The 20,752-nt window shown below is 46.4% G+C and overlaps 1 protein-coding gene across 1 annotated transcript in view; it reads left to right on the forward strand.

The window, feature by feature from the left end:
- POU3F2 (POU class 3 homeobox 2) overlaps positions 1 to 17,079 on the forward strand; it is a 17,730-nt gene extending 651 nt beyond the window's left edge. The window contains exons 2-3 of the mRNA XM_015421949.1: positions 1 to 650; positions 17,005 to 17,079. Coding sequence (XP_015277435.1) covers positions 1 to 650; positions 17,005 to 17,079 — 725 coding nt within the window. The remainder of the gene's footprint in view (positions 651 to 17,004) is intronic.
- Positions 17,080 to 20,752: the final 3,673 nt, after the last annotated feature.

The following is a 20,752-nucleotide window of genomic DNA, read 5'->3' on the forward strand; positions in this document are numbered from 1 at the left end:
CGCCGCCGCCGCCGCACCACCCGGACCACCTCCCCCAGCCGCCGCCGCCGCCGCACCAGCACGGCGGCCCGCAGCACCCGCACCACCCGCACCACCACCACGAGGCGCACTCGGACGAGGACACGCCGACCTCGGACGACCTGGAGCAGTTCGCCAAGCAGTTCAAGCAGCGGCGGATCAAACTGGGATTTACCCAAGCGGACGTGGGCTTGGCCCTGGGCACGCTCTACGGCAACGTCTTCTCGCAGACGACCATCTGCCGCTTCGAGGCCCTGCAGCTGAGCTTCAAGAACATGTGCAAGTTGAAGCCTTTGTTGAACAAGTGGCTCGAGGAGGCGGACTCGTCGTCGGGCAGCCCCACCAGCATAGACAAGATCGCGGCGCAAGGGCGCAAGCGGAAAAAGCGCACCTCCATCGAGGTGAGCGTCAAGGGCGCCCTCGAGAGCCATTTCCTCAAGTGCCCCAAGCCCTCCGCCCAGGAGATCACCTCGCTGGCGGACAGCCTCCAGCTCGAGAAAGAGGTGGTCCGCGTGTGGTTTTGTAACAGGAGACAGAAAGAGAAACGCATGACTCCCCCGGGAGGGACTCTGCCGGGAGCCGAGGACGTGTATGGGGCCAGCAGGGACACGCCGCCGCCGCCGCACCACGGGGTACAGACTCCTGTGCAGTGAACTCCGCCACCGCCGGCGGAGGAGGAGGAGCAGGGAGGGACCTGGGGAGGGGGGCCGGCCCCTGGCCCCCTCCCCCTAACCCCTTACTCCTCCGGCCTTTTGATTGTTTCCCCCCTCCCCCCCCAAACAAAACAAAAAGGCAGACAAACAGGAAGGAAGGCGACTGCACTGAACTCTCCTTGAAACGGTAGCAAAGTGTGTAATGAATGATGTGTTTTGACCTTTACAGGCGACTAACCAGGCAATGGAGTGCAGTGAGTATATGGATGCGTGTGCAACAGAGGCGAGTGCGTGTCTGCCCCCCCCCCCAATCTCTCTCTCTCTCTCTCTCTCGGTCTTTCTCGCGTCAAGGCACAGGCAGAGAAGGCTTCCAAATGTCCTGGGGGTGGGGTGGGGGGTGGGGGGATGGAGAACACTGTCCCTGGGGGCGGACAAAAGTTGGCCTGCCTTAACAGAGGATCCTTGCCATCAAGTGTTTGCGTGTCTATGCCAAAGGCAGGAACGCAGGAAAGATGCTTCAATGCACTGGAACACTCTGCCTGGTTTTAGTCCGGGAAGGGGGGAGGGGACATAGGGAAGAAGGCAGTGTGCTCTCGGTCGGGTCCGATGGTCTTCCCCCTCCCCTGCATGAATTTGCACTGCAAGAAACCCGAAGTTTACACATAGCATAGCTTTGCTGAAGATGACTTGCATTTCCCACGCTGAGCGCTGGCCAGTTGTGGGTCAGTGGAGCAGCTGTTTAGTGTTCTCTTCGTGCGGCTGTGAAGTTTGAGAACCCAAAGGATCGCCTTCGCGGCGTCTTGATTTGCTCTTTCTGCCATCCTTTAACCTCCAGGATGGGTGGGGGGTTGGTTGGTGGGGTTGTTTCTTCCTAAGTAGATCTTCAGTGTCAGGAAGAGGACAGGGAAGAAAGGATGAGAAGAAATAGCTCTGGCCTGCCAGAAAGGGGTGTGTGTGTGTGTGTGTGTGTGTGTGAGAGAGAGAGAGAGAGAGAGAGAGAGAGAGAGAGAGAGAGAGAGAGAGAGATCATTTGGGGGCAGAGGTGGAGGGAGGCTGAAAGATGGCGTATAAAGACTGGCGGTCCTATTTGGGCAATCCATGGCCCACCTGAAAAGAAGCCGAAGGACACGTCTGTGTGTGTGCGTGTGTTTACCAGAGGCAGAGAAAGAGAGAGAATGATAGGCAGTCGTATCCTAGCACGTTTACATGGAAGTGAGTCTCATTAGGCTTAGGCTGGGTAGACCAGGTAAGTCTACGTAGGGTTGTTGCTCTTCTTTTCCAGCAGAAAGTGGCACTTTGAAAAGATCTAAAAACTGTGCATAAGATGGGGGAGGGGAGAGAGAGAAAGAGAGAGAGATGGAGACTGAGCTGCACAGGTCATACACAGGAAGTTCTCCGTAAGTCTGGAGTTCTAGAAGCTCTTCTGTGCTAGAACACTTGTGCTGGGATGTGGTACAAATCTGGAAAGGGAGGGGAGAAAATCAAACCAAAAAAGACCCTTCAGTCGCTTGGAAGTAAGTTCCTGTGGGGGTGTTTAGGCCTGGAGGTAGAGAGAGGCTGCTCGGCCTTTTACTTGTTCAGAGCCCGAAGAAGGTAAAAATGATTCCAGACCGGCACCCACCTCAAAAGCGGAAGCAAGTCCCGGTGCCTTCCCTGGGACTTCCTTTCACCCTGTTTAGGGTCTGGGTGTAACAGATGAGGTTTAGGCATTGCGCTCATTGGAGGCGGTAAGCCTGGACTTTCTCATCTCAGTGTGAGGCTTCTCACTGACTTCGGTGACGACCTGCCTTATAGTCATGTGCCAAACACATCAGAGAATTGCGTTTAAACCGATGGAGAACCTCGCTGAAATCAGCGGGGTTAAAACTGTGAAGGTGACCACACTTAGTTCCATAGAAACCAATAGGACTTACTTCCAAGTAAACAAGTTCATGGGATTGGTTTCAAATCCAAGTGCTTGGCGTCAGTGGCTCATGGTCCCCAGTTTTGGTCACACACACACACACACACACGGGGCCATTTCTCTTTAGGACTGACTCGTTGGGTTTTTTAGATGCACCCTGCCCCCCTTCCATCATTTACTGAAATTTCAGCATAATGTGTGTGGCATGGAAAAGGGGGGTGGGGGGAGAGACTGGCTTCACCGGGTCGGCTTTTTCTTTGGAGGGAGCCAAATGGTGTGAAAACAAAGCAACCAAAATGCCATTTTCAATCCTTCTCCCCCCCTCCCTTTTGTTAGTCGATTTAATAGATGCATTTCCTTGCTGGGAAAACGGTTAACTTTCCAAAAAAGCAGAAGGCTTTAGAGAGGCAGGAAGGGGGACCTTGAAACTGTATATTATATTCTATATTGGGGTGGGGGGATAACCCTTGAAACTGTGATGGTGACAGATTTCACATTTTGAAACATCTACTCAGCACAAGGGGGGGGGTATGTAACTTTTTATTTAAAAAGAATCTTTGCAAAGTTTGCCTAGCGGAATGTTTGAGAATTATGAGGCCAATGAACCTTTTTCCTCAGAACAACTGGCAGGTAAACATTGGAATGGGTAGGTGAGATTTAAAATTATGTTCTTCGTTGATCTTTCTGAGCCTTAGAATGGCATCCGATGTTCTCCTCCTCCCCCTCCCCCTGAAAAGACAAATACATTTCCCAAAGAAGTCTGTTCAATTTTTTCTCAACCCCCTCCCCATGATATGGACACTAATTTTTTAAGGGTATTGAGCTGCTGGTTATTATGGTGTGGAGATGAACTCCTCCTAAAGACTTTCAGGTCAGGGACAGAGGAAATGGCAAATAAGAGGAAGTGAAGTTTCGGACACTTATTAATATCTGGGTAAAGTAAAAAGAAGGAGTTTGGGGGAGAGATTTCTGCAGTTCCTCTAAACCCATGAATAGGTTTACTTAAAATAATAATAAAAAGTTACCACGCAAACCTTACCGCTCTGTATATATGTTCAAAATTTGTCCTTCGAAATGCAGATATAGTTTAAATGTTTTCTTTGTCTATTTTTTTTAATGCTACCCAGGGAAATATTTTCATATCATTTTTAAGTGGCCTGCCTCAATGTATATTTATTTCTTTTAAAGCAAACAGGTTCTGGAAACTGTTTTTTTCCCTGTAGCTTTAAATGAGTAGGAGAACAAAAAAAAAATCTATATGGGATGTGATTTTTTTGTTCAGTCTCTTTAAAGAAATACTTTGTTTTTGGTACATTTGGATGTGCTTGTGGGGGAAAATAAAAGCGCAGAGATCCTTATATATTTATGTTAAAGTAATATTTTATTATCTACATAAAACAGAAATACACAAGACCTTTATAGTTTGTTCTAATTATTGGCATTTTTTCCCCTTTTTTTTGAAAAACAGCCTTGAGTGGCGGCATAGTTCTTTAGGGAAAAATGATGGGGGCGGGGAATAGAATCTAGTTCTTTTATCAAGTTGTTTTCGATGCAAAAGGGGGGGGCAGCGCCCTTTGTTTCAGCTTCCTGACATTATGGAATAAATCTGTTGACAGATTCCGCTGGTATAATTTCTGTAGTTGTTGCCGTGCGACAAGAAAGGGGCCTGGCCGCCCGTTAGGCAGGCGAAAGCCAGTTGTAGAGAGACGCACACTGATGTCCTTCACAGCCAGCGCGGCGCGTCTTCTGATACTCTGGCCAGCGGCTTCTCTTGGAAGCGCATGTGCAGGGAAAGCGGCCACGATTCCACCTCTCCGAGGCGAAAGTCATCTGAGCGTCCTCCTTGCCCGAAAAGTCGCCCTCCTTGAAACCGCCGGCCTCGTCTTCTATAATGGCTGGACTGCGATCCGAAAGGCGCGCGCTTACGTGGAAGTTCCGTTTAGACGAGCAAGGGAGTTGGAGTAGTTAAAGAGCCATGCTGGAGAGCAAGACCCTTCCTCCCGAGTAGGAACGTTCTCTTCCTGCTGCGGGCCCGAGGAATGAGTCCGGCCTTGACCTGGAGGGAGTGGGTTTTGAGATAACCGCCACCCAATGCCTTGAGTTTGGGCTGGCTTTGTTTGGTGCGTAGGGGAACTGGGGGAACTGTGTAGTAGCGCTGTCTTGAACCCGAAGTGCCCTGATGTGCTGGGGTTTAGCTGGGCTTCCCTTCCCCAAAGATGTATTTTGCCTTACTTAAGGCCAGGTTTTGCCAGACCCACAGTTTGGCTTGGCCTCTTCATAGACTTTGGAGAGGCCTTGAGGGGCCCTTGGGCTCTTGTTTCTAAAGCCGCTAGTGGTTAGTGTTCATCCACACCCATCTCCTTGTTTGTTTGTTTGTTTTTCTTTGCGGCTGAAATAAAGTTGCATCGCCACCCGCAACTGAGGAGCAGCTAAGATGAAGTGCTTGGATTTCTCCGGACTACTGTCCCTGCATGGGAGGTAAATTCCTTTGAAATCAGTGGGATTTTCTCCTCAAGCCGGCAGAACTGACTTCGCAGTGAAGGATGCGCTTCGGTTCAATGGCTTCTAGTTGAACTGGGCTGTGGGTCATCCTGCTGGGTGGTCATAGCTAGGCAAATCCCTGTATTGGGCTGGGAGGGGGGCATTGGAGAACGACCTAAGCAACGTTCTTTGGTTCCACATCTTTATGATAACTTAGGAGGTAATTAATTAATTATCCTATGGCAGTGGGTGTAGTATAGCCGGGAGATCCGAAGATTGTCTGGCAGTCTGAAACTCTAAGCTCTTTTTATGGTAAACTAGGTTTATTTGTTGGGCTGAGAGAACCTGACTGACCCAGGGTCACCCAGCGGGCTTCCAGGGGAGGTGTGGGAATCCAGACGCTTCTCCAGATTAAAGCCCGCTGCTCTTAACCACTACACCAAACGGACTCTCTACTTAGGACTTTATGTCAGAGGAAATCCCAAAGCGATGTTCTCGCCCCCAGTAGAATCCGCCGCAGCTTCCCTGCGTTAGAAGCGAAAGGGGTGTGGGATGGTGAGCAACGCCGGCGTGTTTCCAGGTGATAACATCATCTTCTAGTTTGTTGGACTTCTTTAAGTGAAATGCTTCCCCTATTCCGTGCTAACTCTCCTTCTCCACCCCTCCCCCTTTAACGATAGTTTCCAGGCTTATTAGATTTAATCATCTTTTCTAACTCCTAGTCAATACTACACGCGTCTCAAACAGATTCAGCTAAATGATCTTATCAATAGTCTGGAAGCGAAGTGACAGAAAGAAGGAGTGTTCTGCGACCGCAGATATGCTGATGGGTAAAATGTTTAAGCTGGGTATAGATTGAATGTCCCTTAGTCAATAGCTTGCTGAATTGTTTATATTTTTTTAAATGGAGGGGGGGTTGGAGGAGATGAAAACTGGGCAGCATCTGCCCTCTGCAGGACATTTCAGTGGTCTTGGAAGAGAATTTCCTTTTTTCCTTCTACCCGTGTGGGGAAAAAAGAATTAGATACACGGTGCTTGGTTGGATCAGGTGTGATTTTGATACCCCCGCCCTTGCTTTAAACCGCCCTAGCTAGAGAATGTGCGTGCGTGTGTGTTGTTGGAACTGCTGGGTCTATGTAGTGCCCAGGAAGGCAAAGCAGCGAGGCAGTGGAGACTAGACTGCAGAAGGGTAGCTGTGTTAGTCTGTGACAGGAAAATAAAAGTCCAGCGGCATCTTTAAGACTAACAGCATTCGAACGTGAGCGTTGGTGAGTCACAGCTCGGACATGTGGAGGGAAATCTTCTTTGGAAACGTTATTTTCTTCTTCTTTTGCTGAGGCCTACTTCCTTGAAAGACAATCAGGTAGAATTAGGAATATTAGAACGCTCCATCTGTTTAAGGAAAGAGAACCGAACAATCTATCTTCAATTACAAAGGGGGAAATTGACCAGACATGTTGTAGGTTTCCTTTCACCGTCCTTTACTTGAGCTGTCAACAAGAAAAAAAAACTATCGTCACTTTTCGCTTTTGTTAGGTGTTTAAAATGAAAGATTGAAAAACTTAGGCTGACACCTAATTTAGGGGTATATTTTCGTTCTTGTTCAGGGAATTGGAGTCTTAGGAGTAGTAAGAACTGTCAGAAGAGCAGGGGAAAGTACTGCATTTGTGAATGGGATAGGAAAAGCCTGTGGAGTTGCCTGAATTAAAATTTGAAGTCAGTTCAGTTCTCATCTCTTTGCGAGAAACAGAGAGGTAGGGGCAGCGTCAGAGAGATATTAGAACTAGAACAAAATCGTGGACGAGAAGGTCCGCTGTCTGAAGAGGATTTCTAACTCTCTAAAGGCTAAGAGAGGAAAGAGTTTCACCAAAATAAAGTGCATTGGAGAACTGGCTCTAAGAATTTCTTTTTAAACACCTATAGCTGAAGGTCGACCCACTGGCAGACACTGATTTCGTCTTTCTTTCTTTCTTTCTTTCTTTCTTTCTTTCTTTCTTTCTTTCTTTCTTTCTTTCTTTCTAGCGATGGGGACAGCTGCATTCATTTTTTCACTATGATCTGACAGGGGTCGTTGTAGTCTAAATCTATAGAAAAGCTTAAGCAGTTTTTGAGGCATTTGCATTTCTGGTGTGTTCCCCCCCCCTTCTTTTATGGAGATAACTTTCGTTGTGTAAGTGGGAACTACTGCACCAGGGTTCTTTTTAAAAGAAGTGTTTCCCTTCCTATGTTGCACGGGAGGTTGTTCACATTTCTGGACCATGTGATAAATGATTATGTAAATAACGCCTTTAAAAAAAAAAGTGTAGCCCTGCCATAATGTTCCAGAAGGCGTTTATAGAGAGAGAGCATAATTCTTATTCCTTCTCTCTCTCTCTCTCCCCCCCCCCCCATCTACAAGCCAAGCCAGCTTCTGTACCGGTCACTCCACACCGCTTTACGTGACAATACTCCCTCTCCATTTGCTTGCTGTTTCTAAGCTTTCTTGTCCCAGCACTCGAGGGCTGCTTCTCATAGGCTACCTACTCGCCTTGCTCTTTTCAGACAAATCCAACCGACTTTGTTCTGGTTGGCTAAGGATTAGCTGCAAACCCTCTCGGAGAGGAGAGACGATTAAACAGACCCTAAAGTTTAAGAGATGCTTTGATAGTGGTGGGTGGATAATAACCCAAGCTCTTTGGGCTGGAATGTAGATGTCTACCCGCTATTCAGGGCTGGAATCCAAATGTTCTGAGACGCAGGGTTCCCGCTGAGTAAAGGTCTGGGAAATGGGAAAAGACTGTGGAAATCGGGGTTAAGAGAGAAATCTCAAATGTGGTAGTCCCCACCGCTTGGACGAAGGTAGTTACTGAGAACTTAGCTAGCATAGGTATTGCGCTTTGGGAAGGTCTGTGTACTCCGCTTACACGGGTAGATGACAGCAGGAACATTTGCCTTTAAACTCCTTTTTGTCACAAACCCTCTCAGGCAATGCTCCCTCTAAGCTGTCGACTCTTGTGAGCAAAAATTCTACTTTGTGAGCTACTGTGAGCGATTTGGCTACTGCACAAATTAGTTTGCTCTGGAGCCATCCTTCCTGAGCTAAGACAAAATTGTGTGAGCTGGAGGCTAAAAAACTGTGAGCTAGCTCACACTAACTCACCTGAGAGGGAACACTGCTCTCAGGTGTGGCCAAATCATAGGAGCAAAAGCGGCCTTTCTGAATTAAGGCCGTAATTAAACACAGATGCCCCAAATATCAGTTTGTTTCCAAACCTTGACTAAGCCTGTGTAGCCGTGATTCGCATTGAATGGTCAGTCACTTGACAGTAAGTCACATTGGATTCAATAGGACTCACCTACAAATGACCGTGTACAGAATTGTGCCGCAAAGACACCCTGACCAGGAAGTGAAACAACCGGAAACAAGAATGCCTTTGGGGGTCTAATTTTAATTACGACCCCCCCCCCCAATTTCTTTAGATAAATCTTTCGCTAGGAAGTGGAGTCCAAACTTGTATTCAGTGTTATAGCAGGAGTTCTAAGTTGTTACCAAGTGTACAGCAGGAAAGCGCCCCAAACAGAATGAAGGAGCTCCAGTTCGCCTCCCTGTCAGTCATCTTGAAACGAATTTGCAGGAGAGAAGCGGACGGGATGTGGTGCGAGGGTGTAGACAGTTTCGTTGTTGAAAAACTCACAGTAAGAACCCCCAGAGGTAGTTTTGGCAGATTTCTGTGGTCGGCTTATGGTAGCTGTGAGAGTCCTCTGAAAAAGAATGGAAGATTGAAGTCGCAGAACCTGCTAACTGTAATACACTTTCTCAGAAAGAATTCCGCTACGGGGAAGCAAGGGGGGCTGGATCGAGGCCACAGCTGGAACGGGGGAAAGCGTTTGTCGTCTCTTCTTTAGGCGCCTTTGCCCTTGAAATCAGGGGGATTTGCTTCTCGGAAAACCTACAGGATCGCTGTGGGGCGGAGGGGGGGGTCTGTTTGTAGCTTTCCAGTGCAATGTAAACTGGGCCCCCACATCCGCTCCTCTTGGCAGCGGGCCTGAGAGGAAAGTGGCGTGCCGCGATTGCTCTCCCTCAGGTCGTCTTTGCGCCATTCTTTCCATCCTCTCCAGAATCCCTAGGAGGAAAACAGCTAGGTCTTTCAGGGCAATTTTACTTAATTCTCTTGACTCCCGGATCCTCTCTTGAAAAGAAATCCCCTTGGATTGCAGTGGGCATTGCTGCAGGTAGACCTGTGTGCAGAAGCGATTTTTAAAGTGGCCTTTGAGTCATGTTTAGCCCTAAGGAAAGTTGTAGTGGAGAAGGGGACTCTAGACCAGGGGGGAAGGAGCATGTTTAAAACACACACACACACACACACACACCAACCGTGCTCTTCTTATGAGAACAGTTGAAAGCAAGTTAAATGAAAGGGACCTTTAAAACGCCAGGGACTCCTTCTCATTCTCCCCAATGAGAAGAGTTTTGAAAGCGGATCCCTGGTCACTAGTCGGAGGGGAACAACCAAAGGCCCTGTCCAGGGAGCAGCCGCCGGAGACAAGGGAAGCCCCTCTTCTCGGGCCTGGAGACGCCAGGAGCCCTTTCTGACAGCCTCTCACATCTGAGGCTTCTGCATGCCCTGGAGGCGAAGCGGCAGGTGCCGGAGGAAAGGCTACCCGAACGCGCTCTGCTCAGTCCGCGAACTCTGCTCCCGCTGAAAGCCTGCGCGGAGGGGGAGGTCGGGGGGATGCCTCCGCCCCACAGCCGTTCGCCTTGAAAGGCATCCCCCCCCCCGTGGATTGGCTCCCCAGTCAAGGTGCTTGGACGGAGGGTGCTCTGACCCCCTGGGGAGGCCGGGCTTCGGTGGCACAGCGGCGGGGGGGGGAGTTGCACCGCGGGCCTCGACTGGCCTTTATTGCCGCGGCGTCCTGCTTAGGAGCCGACCCCTCCGTCCCCACAGTTGCGTAGCTAACCCTGTAAAAAGGGCTGGTCTTGGTTTGGGGCCCTTCGCTCGAGTTTTAAGACAGTCGCCTCGATCTGCCCGCCTGTTCTGCTTTAGTGTGTGTGTGTGGGGGGGGTCCTCTTTGAGCCCTCCTGCTTGTTAGGGATTCTCGGCCACCTATCAAGCGGCTCCCGAAAGCCGCAGCCCCCCCGTCGCCGGCGGAAGGCGAGCTCCCCCGCGCGCGTCGAGTCGCCAGAAGCCCCCAGAAGTAGCCCCGGGCGCGTCACTCCCCAGAAAACGTCCTCGGGAGCGCGGCTTCTTTTCTGTGCTCCGAACTTACGCAGGGAACTTCTGGGCGGCCCCCGGGAAAGTTTTCGGCAGGCTGCCTGGCTCATTAGTTCCGGGTCCCGGCTCGATTTCATTCAGCGCTCCAGTCATTCACTGCCAAGTCCACGGAGGCACCAGTTCTTTGGTCAGTAGGGGAGACACACAAACAAGGATGGTGCCATTTATTTCCCTCCGCCTGTGGATTTCCAAGACATTGAAGCAGGCGCAATCATTAAACTAATTTGTATTTGATTGTTTGGGCGGACGAGGGTGAGTTTTATTACACTAAAGCATTCAAGCACGCGCGCACCGCTGATTAGCAGTATACATTAAATAAAGTTGTTTGTACACATTGTCTTACCACATATAGGCAGACTTATTATTCTAATTACTCTAATTAGGGCATTGCAATGGTTTTGATTTGATTTGAAAAAACACTGGATTCTTGCTGTCCTTTTTTTTTTGGGGAGTACTTTTTTTGTGGGGGGGGGGGGGGGAGGCGCGCCTCCCGGTATTATTCAAACACAGACATACTTAAATCCTTAGAAAGTACCAAGAGGAAGGACAGGGAGTCCTGTTGGGGTGAGAAACGCTGCGTTTGTGCATGGTTCCACTCTTTACCAAGCTAGTTCTTCTTTAGAATAAAATAAACCTCACTTTTCAGAGTGATATGCTAACTCATAATGTGCAGCTCTCCTGCCCCAATAAGACCCCCCTTCTTTCCATAGTAATTGTAGCATTTGCTGGGGGGGGGGGCGGTAGGGAAGCTATCTTAAGTATACTTTCTGGGAATCTTTTTCATAAGCTTGAAATGAATGTGATTATTAACTGATACCATCAGTTCATCAAACGGTTACTTCGATAGGGGACTATAATTAAATCCTTAATCCTGTTTGAGACTCTTCCCTCCTCAAAACGCGTTCCCCCTTCTTCTTCTTTTAAATAAACAGCATTTCTTTAAGGCGAGAAGAACAAGTATCTTTAACAGAGAGATCAAATGCTTGCTTATTTCTCATTATCCAGCAGAAACGACTGTATTGCCCCCCCCATCTCTCTCTTTGTTTTGGTTTACTAACAGAAATTTCCTTTAAAAATTGAGCAAATTCGTAGATTTCCCCTACTCCTCCAGATCCTCTCTGAAAGGACCCGTTAACATGACCCGGGTGCATAAACATTCGGTCTAGGCCTTCCTTCATGCTTGTCCTTCTGAAAACCGGGGTTAGGGGGGATCTAAGGAGCAGCGCCTTCAGACCCTTGGCCGATTGTCTGGACCTGGGACTGCCGCCCCTTAACAGGAGAGGCAGAGAGTTTCCCAAACGTCTCCTACAAATCACCAGCTTCTTAGTGCAAACCTGTCCCTCCCACATCAACTAGGAAACCCATTCTCACACACACTTCCTCCGATTGTACCCAAAGATTAGGGATAAAGGGTCACTTTTCGTTTCAGTTTGCATGCATCTCCTTTGTGCCGGTTGAGGTGGGTGAAGACTGGGGCGCTTTTGAAATTCTGCTTTGGGCCTTTTGGGGGATTTACTGCGTTGCTTTTGAAAACCATTCGGATCCACCACGCTTTGACAAGCCTCCACCCCCACCCTGTCTCTTTACCCTAAAGAGAGAGAGAGGGAGGGGAAAAAAGGTTTTTGGCGGGGATCCAGGGGTGTCTGGGGGGGACGGGCCGCCCTGCCGAAGTGAATGGGAGACCTCAAAAGAGAAGCAGGAGGAGGGCCAGGGCGAGGCCGGGTGCTGGGCAGGGCCTTTGCGCGAGACAGACTGGGCTGGAGACGGCAGGCTCATGGCTGCCTTGCAGAGCTGAGCCAGCCTTCTTCCAGCAGATAGAGACCACGGAGGACGGGGGCGGGGGGCTTCGAGCCAGCCAAATGCCCCTCTGCCATAAAGATTCTCTGTGTCCCTGGATTTATCCTTCCCCGGAGAGTTCATTGTACAACACAGCCCGCCTGCCCTTCTTGCATGAATCTGTTTTGTAACAAAGTCTCCCCAGCGAGTGCATTAGAGAATAAAGCTTCTCTTCCCTCCCCCACCCCTGCCCTCTCATCTCCCCCCCCTTTTATTCCCCTTCCCCCCAATCCCTCCAGTGCAGCATCTGTTCTAGGAGAGTTCTTCTTTTCCCAGCCGCAGCGAGACTCAGAGTAGGGCTTGAGCGCCCCACAGCGGCCAGAAAGGCAACTGGCTTTCACGAACGGAGCGGGAGGAGAAGTGTCTAGTGTGAATAACCGCTTTTCAAGACAAACTGTCTCAGGCCAAGAAGCCAGTCTGGTTCCGGGAATATGTGGACACACAGGGGGGTTGGGATGGAGAATGAATCTTTCCCTCCTGCACACCTTCTCTAAGTTCTTTTTCTTGCTTCTCTTCACAGACCTCCAGGACAGGGCAAACAGGTCAAGGTATTTTATAGCTCCTTCTAAATCGTCCTTCAGCGTTCAAAGCTGCTGCAGGGGGAACATTCAGTCCCTTGAGTTTTGTGTATTAAGAAAAATAGTAGTAGGCTGGCCAGCCAAAGACACCAAGGCTGTCCACATTGGAAATGTAGCCCTGCACTTGGTTCAGTGAGCAAAGCATGCTTCTCTAGTGTTGTGTTTAGCTTTTTGTTATGGCATTTCCTGCAGCAGTTCCTGAAATGGAACACTTGCATGCGCTGGAATATAGATTCATTTTGAAAAGCAGACTTCTGTTTTTTAATCCTCTATTAACTACAGGGTCGATGTGGAACTGCACACTCATGTGTGTGCCTCATCAGCATGAGAAAAGTTCAGATGTTCTTTTAGTAGCACATATGCCAGGACCCTTGCTGTTTAGCATGGTCATCACCAGGAGGGTGGCTTTCAGCTGACCAATGCCACTGATGTCCAGGTGGAAAAGAAACTTTGGGTGAAACAATTCTTATTATAGGAAAGAAAGAATAGCATGCACATACACACACCCTGACCACTCTGGCTTTTCTGCACATCGTGCCCTACATCATCACGGGCTTCCAGTAGACAGCCGTGTTCCCTTTTCGTGAAAGAGATTTCAGGGCTGAGTTTAGCTGTCATGGCTACTGGACGTCAACCCACTCTTAGCCTTTTCTGATCACCTTTTATAGTAATCAAAGCCAATCACCATCACCCAGTATTGTGGCTGTGCATTCCCTATGCTTCTGCATTGTGTGAAGATATGCAAGGATGCAGTCATTGCTCTGTGACAAGGGAAATGTGCTCATTTCCCACTTTGGAATGCTTTCATCCGTTTTTATTTAGTGTGATCCAGGCATGAGATCTGGAATTAAAAATAGACATAAATTATGTCCTGGAGGGCAGTAACTTTCTTGTGTCTATAATAATAACAAGCAATCGCCCCTCTCTAATGGGCTTAAGGCTGTTGGTTTTCTGGCGGTGTGGGTTGGTCACTGGGAGCTGAATGTGCAAGGTCTTTTTAGGATCATATCCAGATTTTTTTTGCAGCCTCTTAAGACAGGTTTTTACAACAGTGGAAACAAAGCCCAAGTTGTAATGTATGAAGCAGCCTACACAAATGATCGGGGTGGTTTGCATGGTATGAGTCAGACTCACAGCTTCAAGGCAGGAGCTTGACAGTAGGTGTGTGCTGCTGTATAGTGGAAATACACATTTGTGTGGGGTTTGGTTTAGACATCAGGTAGGTGTGCAGATCTTTAGTATCATATATGCCCAGATCAGAGCCAGTGTTGATTTCTTGCTGTCCTGCATAGCACACAGAGATGTGCTATGTCCAAAAATATGGTATGGGACCTGTGGGGTTTTCTTACCCCTCACTACCATCTTTATCTGACAGTTTGTCCTTGCAGACCTGAAGTTGAAAAACTTTCTATATGTCTTTGTGCTCTTGTGGATAGCTGGAATTCTGGTGGTGTCTGCAGTGGGTCAGGAGGAGTGCTGTTCCCTGATGCAACAGGCCCAAGGAAAAGAGCTTGATACTCCACTTGCTTCCCAGTGTCCTTTAGGCTGAGGTAGTTTGTATGTGTCCCTTTCCCTTCTCCAGATATCTCCACGAAGAGTTTCTGGTGCTCCTGTTTTTTGGGGGTGGGGTGGGGGGGCCTATATCAGACTGCATGCAGTACAACATATGTATGAGCTGTCAAGAGATAACTGACATGGTGACCCCAGCAAGGGGCATTCAAGGCAAGTGAGAAGCAGAGGTGGTTTGCAGTTACCATCTCTACAGAGCCTTCCTTGATGGTCCTTCATCCAAATACCAACCCTGCTTATCTTTTGAGATTTGATGAGATTGGGCTATACCATAGCATTCCACATTCCTGTCTACAATACTACCTCTTAGCAATAGCAACCACTGGGGACGAGTATAAGCCAGTGTACTGAATCAATGAATCTAGTTTCTGAAAACTGGGCCATATGGGCATGTCCTCAGTAGCAGTCTTTCCCCATACGCAATTTCCAGAGAGAATCCTGCCTCAGCCAAACAGCTTGGTAGAAGACTGTCTTTGACAAGACAATGCCTTACAGAAATTAGTGTAGGTTCAGGTGGGTAGCTGTGTTGGTCTGAAGCAGCAGAACAAAGTTTGGGTTTAGTGACAGTTTTTAGACCAAGAAAATTTTATTCAAGGTATAAGCGTTTGTGTGCAAGCACACTTCTGATCTGAAGAAGTGTGCTTGCACACAAAAGCTTATACCTTGAATAAAATTTTCTTGGTCTTAAAGGTGCTACTGAATTCAAACTTTGTTCTACAGATTAGTGTGGTATGTGAGCTGTGCCTGAAAAGTATAATTTTCATATGCAAGAGTCCATTACAATTTAAGACAACAACAAAAACCCTTTCTGAAAATGTTTCTGTGGTGAAAAGCTTGCCTTGATGGTTTTGACTTGCCTAGGAGTGTGCAGGCTTTTTGTCTATTCCTGTTTTTGGAAAGAGCTGATCCCAAGTTAAATGGGTGTCTGAGACATTCCAGTTAGAATGTTAGGGTTGGATCCTGTTAGTCTGTTACATTAACATAGGGACCTTCCACTGGTAGATGAGACATATCCTGACAGAGGAAAGTTACTTAGTAGAATGGAATCACAGGGTCCAACCCCAGAGCCTAATAATGATAATCAGATATTCGCATGTGAAACAACTCAAAGTCTTAAGGATAATTTCAAACTGAAATCGGATTATCTATCCCACGTTATCTAGCAACAATGATACTAATGATTACTCCATGTTATCCACAGTATGTGCTGAGATATGTTAAGAAAAGCAAACAACATTTGGTAGAAATGGTCAACTTTTCTAGATAATTTAGGAATTAGAATTAGGAGGAAGCAAAATTTCTAAATCCAGGAAGATCCACTTGGAATTGTGGTTCTTCTCAGTCTATGCAACAAACCAGAAATGTTGATTTTGTACTCAGGAGGATTGTGACAATGTAGTCCTCTTACTACACTTTTCCTCTCCTCCTTGGAACAAGCACATGCAGAGACACAAAAACTCTTAAGAAAAAGCACAGACCGAGGGGGGGGAGAGAGAGAACTCTTGCTGCAGCAAAGCATTGTTAATATGTCAGCTGTCCCTGGGAGAAGGAATGCTACTCAGCTTAGCACACACTGTCAGGCTCCAGCACCTTTTCCTGTTTATCTAGGACACGATTTCTGTAATAATAGTGGTGTAGGCTAGATAGAGGAGCTGTGATAGCTCAACTGGTTAAGATGCTGAACTGCAGGCTGTGGAAGGTCAGTAGTTCAGCAGTTCGAGACCCGGGTGCCGCATGACGGAGTGAGCTCCCGTCTCTAGTTCCAGCTCCTGCCAGCCTAGCAGTTTGAAAGCAAGAAATTGCAAGTAGATAAATAGGCACCACTTTGGTGGGAAGGTAACAGCGTTCCGTGCGCCTTGGTGTTTAGTCATGCCGGCCACATGACCACGGAAACGTCTTCGGACAACGCTGGCTCTTCGGCTTTGAAACGGAGATGAGCACCGCAACCCTAGAGTCGGATTCGACTGGCTTTTGAGCAAGGGAACCTTTACCTTTACCTAGGCTAGATAGGGCCCAAAGAGAACAGGCTCGTTTTGACCTAAGCCAGTACTTCTGTGCAGTTTCTAAGTTATTCCAACAAGGAACACATCCTCCACTCATCAGATATGACCTACACGTATCTATCTGCATGTGCCACTGGCTGTTGTCATGTAAGAGCATAAATGATGGGCCAGGGAGTTCTTCAATCAATTCAAAGTTTGCTTGGCTAAGAACTATTTTGGTTGTTTCAGGCAAGTCATTCCATCTCAGCTGCCCATCAGTAACACAGAGAGGAAAATACTGGCTTATCGTTCAGTGTTGTTGCAAGGATAAGAGAGATAATGCATGTGAAAACACTATATAAATATTATTAGAGTGTGAAGACTGTGTGTGAATATATCCATGTGCTGACATACACTTAATATGCACAAATATGTATCCACAATGTAAATGCATTTCCAGTTTTACATATAGCCATAAACCCAAACATCTCCTGGACTGCAGCAGTTCTCATACCATTTATTCTGGAATAGGCCCATGGACTTGAGAAGGATATTTTAGTGTAAATGGTATGATGACAGCATACCTAGCCAGCCAGCATGTCTGTTTATCTTTCTGTTGGTGAGGAACATACACTTTAAAAAAATCCTCTTGCAAACATTCTCTTTGTTGGAAATCCTTTGGCGGCATATGAAGGTTCAGAGGCAGCATGTGTTTCTTCCTTCTTATTACAGGAACAAGACTGGGGAGATGCTCTTCCCCTCCCTTCAAATCACCCCCTGACAACGTTGCTTCAAAGCTGCCTTTAATTACGGAACAACTTGCTTGATAGTCGGATAGAAGAACGCGGCCTTCCCTTCACAAGGCGTCTAAATTCCACCAGCTCCCTATCTATTCAACGAGCCCTAATGGGCTTTGGCTTCTCATATTATTATTCATTATCATCTCTGGGGTGGCTCTGGATTATGTGGTTTCTTTGCTCACCACATCTTGTTTTATCTCTCTCTTTCATTGTTGTTATTGCTGGGTAGTGTTGGTGTACAGTTTTCTCCATGGAGTGAATTATTCCTATTTAACACACAATAGGGGGGGACACTACACGGTAACAGGATTGCTTTCATTTCTGCTTTTTTTCTTTTCTAATGCTCTTGCAGAAAGAACTTTGTAAGAGCGCAGTGCAATTTGGAAAAAGGAAACTGTTAAACGTGTAAACCCCACTCCCAATGCCTATGAAACCTTTCAGAGAGAAAGAATTGGAGAACTATTTACCAGCAAATACCTAAACATACTTCAAATATCATCTTCCTTGAACAATCACAGGATGCTGATACCTACAAACCCATAAGGTTACTATTACTTTCCCAACAGTTACCAAAAAACAAACAAACAAAAACTTTGGACTAGTCCCATTAAGTTTTGTAGTAATTGGGTTGCTTGGATTCAGGAGTAATTCTCAGTGTGCTTCCTATAGTCATTGAGGTCTTTTGAAGCGTATGCATACACATTATAGTTTATTGCCCAATTGCTGAGACAAGGGCCAAGCACCCAGTTACCATCAAGTAGCTGATCGCTAAGTGATGCCATAGAGAGAGACAATTCACTAGAAGTTAATGAGAATCTACCAGGAGTTAACTGCTTTCCACCTCTGTCATGACTTGAAGACAGAAGGTAACTTTTTAAAGGGGTAGGTTCCATAGAAATGTATGGTGTGTCTAAAACTGCTCTGGATTAATCAGTTTACGTGTTGTGGACTATATCATCTGTCCTACAAGAGGAACACAAAATGTGAAATGTATAATGACAAAATAGGGGAAGGGTTTTTTTTTTTAAAAAAAATTGGATCCTCTTTTGAACTTCAGAAATTTGTCCAATAAAAAGATGTCACCTTATCTTTTGGTATCACTTATTTTAACATAGACCAACATGACACATGTGAAAGGATATTCTCCAGCTATCTGGCACAGAATTGGCATTAACCTCAGTAAAGCTCTCCCTGCTCCCAAAGCACATTCTCTAGGCAGCATGGAGACATTATACATAGCTGGGTTTGCTCATGTGGGCTCTACTATGAGACGTGGTGCCCCATGGAAGAGCTTTTGTCTGGCCTCCGTATGGGTAAGTAATATTCAACTCCATCGTTAGGTTCTCATTGTACTGCCTTTTAGCTGGGGTGAATTACTCTGGAGTGTACTTACAGCCGATCATTCCTCACCTTCTAGTACAAGCAAAGTAGAGAGAGTCATTACATGTGACTGGAGAGCTGAGACAACAGTTTTTCACCAGTGAACACTATTTCTCAGTCTGATGTTTCTCCCTCTTCTGAAATGTAGCCCCTCAACCATTCTCGGTAGCCATGACAGTGTGAGCTGCAATAGCAGTACTGCTTATACACACATTATCTTTCCACCACAACTCGAGACACAGGCATCTGAACATGCAATATCATTACTGCTAAGCTACTGCACACTGCTGCTGTGCATATTGATATGAGGGGAACTGGCACAGCACGTCTTTCTACAGGCAGCTGCACGGAAGGTCAGCTAGAACCTCTTCTGTATGAGCAGAATAGAAGCAGTGGCGACAGATTTGTTTCCTATCCTCATGTGCTAATTTTGTGCCATCAGGGACTTGCCTTTTGGAAAAATAGCTAAGCACTCTTTTCGTGCAAGTCAATAAAAAAGTTAACTGGCAAGTGTTGTGTACTTTGTGTTATACTTGTTACATTTATCCACAAACACACAACAAAGGGGGATGGGAGTAGATTTGGGCATTACTTTATTGGGCAGGAAGTCCTTCAGTTTTGAACTGTGAAATTTCAGAAATCCACTACATACAGTATTCCTCCTTTACTTATGTTACTTTGCAAAATAAACAGCATTAGGTAAACAATATTTCCACAGCATAAAGGTAAAAATCTCTCCTCCTTTATTTATTCTGAAAATGTATATTCTCTCCAAGCTGCGTCTAACTGAAGCACCCAAGCAGGATAATAAAAAAGCAACAATTTATCAATAAAATCACAATATTAAACATTACAATAAAAGAGTAATATGATGGGAATTTGGAGGCCTTCCACAATAATAAAGTTATCAGACAGCTCTGAAAAGCCTGAAGGAATATCACCTGTCTCATCTCTTAGGGAAGGGGCAATATGTCACCTGGGGATAGCAATGGGGAAAGCAAATCCCTGCTAATCACATCTCAGGCGATACAGACATGCACATTTCTAAAGTGCTTTATACACAGAATTCAAACTTTCATGATATTACTTAACAAGACAAAGGGGGAGGGGGGAAGTAATCAAACTCAGATGAGATTCTGCTTAAGAAAAGTCAAATGTTCTGATGGCCCACTATCAGAAGAGTCTTGCTGTTTGCAGTGACTAGGTCCTCCCGCATTGGTTGGCATGAAGAAAGTTCACTCCACTCCACTACATCATTCTTCAGCTCTACTCAGCAGGATCTTTGATTTCTAACATTCATTTTTGGCGCCACAAAGTTCTCTCCCAGTCCATCAGATTTTTTTAAAAAGTGTACATTAAAAAAAAAGATTGATTTTCTCCACCTTTTACCCATTCTTTTATCACTAGATAAACAAATAGTTTTCTTCTTTGCTTCTGGAATTCCTCTACTGGAATCAGTAAGAGTGAATCAATCTAAGTGGATGTGTTTCCCCAACAGTTAGTGATGAGAAGGTGAAATGTTTCAGCTAGTTCTTCCTAGCTTTTGGCAGCATCCTTGACAAAAATAAATAGGCATATTCACTTTCCTCTTAATATAGGGAACTTAAAAAACAATTGTAAAAAAAAATTCCCAGTAAGTCTCATTATATGTACTTTTTTGCAATCAAGTCACAGCTGACTTACGGCAACCCTGTGGGGTTTTCAAGGCAAGAGACCTTCAGAGGTGGTTTGCCATGGCCTGCCTTCACATCGTGACCCTGGTATTCCTTGGTGGTCTCCCACCCAAGTACTAGCCAGGGCTGACCCTGTTTAGTTTCCAAGATCTGGTTTACCATTGCTTACCATTGTAGAAACACAAACTGCACTTACTACCCTTGGTTTGAGACATTTAAGAAGGTTTTTCCTAGCTACATGAAGACTAATCTTATGCATTTACTCATTGTCTTCAAAGGGGCTTACTTCCAAGTGCATGCAAATAGGAATAGCAACTTAGAGGCAGTCTGATATTGTATAAAACAGTTCCTTTTCCTTGTCATATCAGAAGCAGGGCAACAGATTGTAGATTATCACTTTGGTGTCATTGAAAAGAAGTTGGCCTGAGACCAAGGTTAAAGACAAAAGCAAACGAACCAGCTTACACCTATAGAATGCTCCTAATTAAAATCTTCTTTTAAATATGTTCCATGACAAATTAAAGCAATGCAAACTTTTATTTTAAAAGTTCTTTAAAAATTAATAGAAGTAGATGATGTGGGGGAGGGGTAGAGTTGCTCCATTGTGAACAGACTGAAGGAAATGGT

Source organism: Gekko japonicus, unplaced genomic scaffold (assembly GCF_001447785.1).
Source record: "Gekko japonicus isolate JY-2015 unplaced genomic scaffold, Gekko_japonicus_V1.1 scaffold75, whole genome shotgun sequence".
Lineage (NCBI taxonomy): Eukaryota > Metazoa > Chordata > Lepidosauria > Squamata > Gekkonidae > Gekko > Gekko japonicus.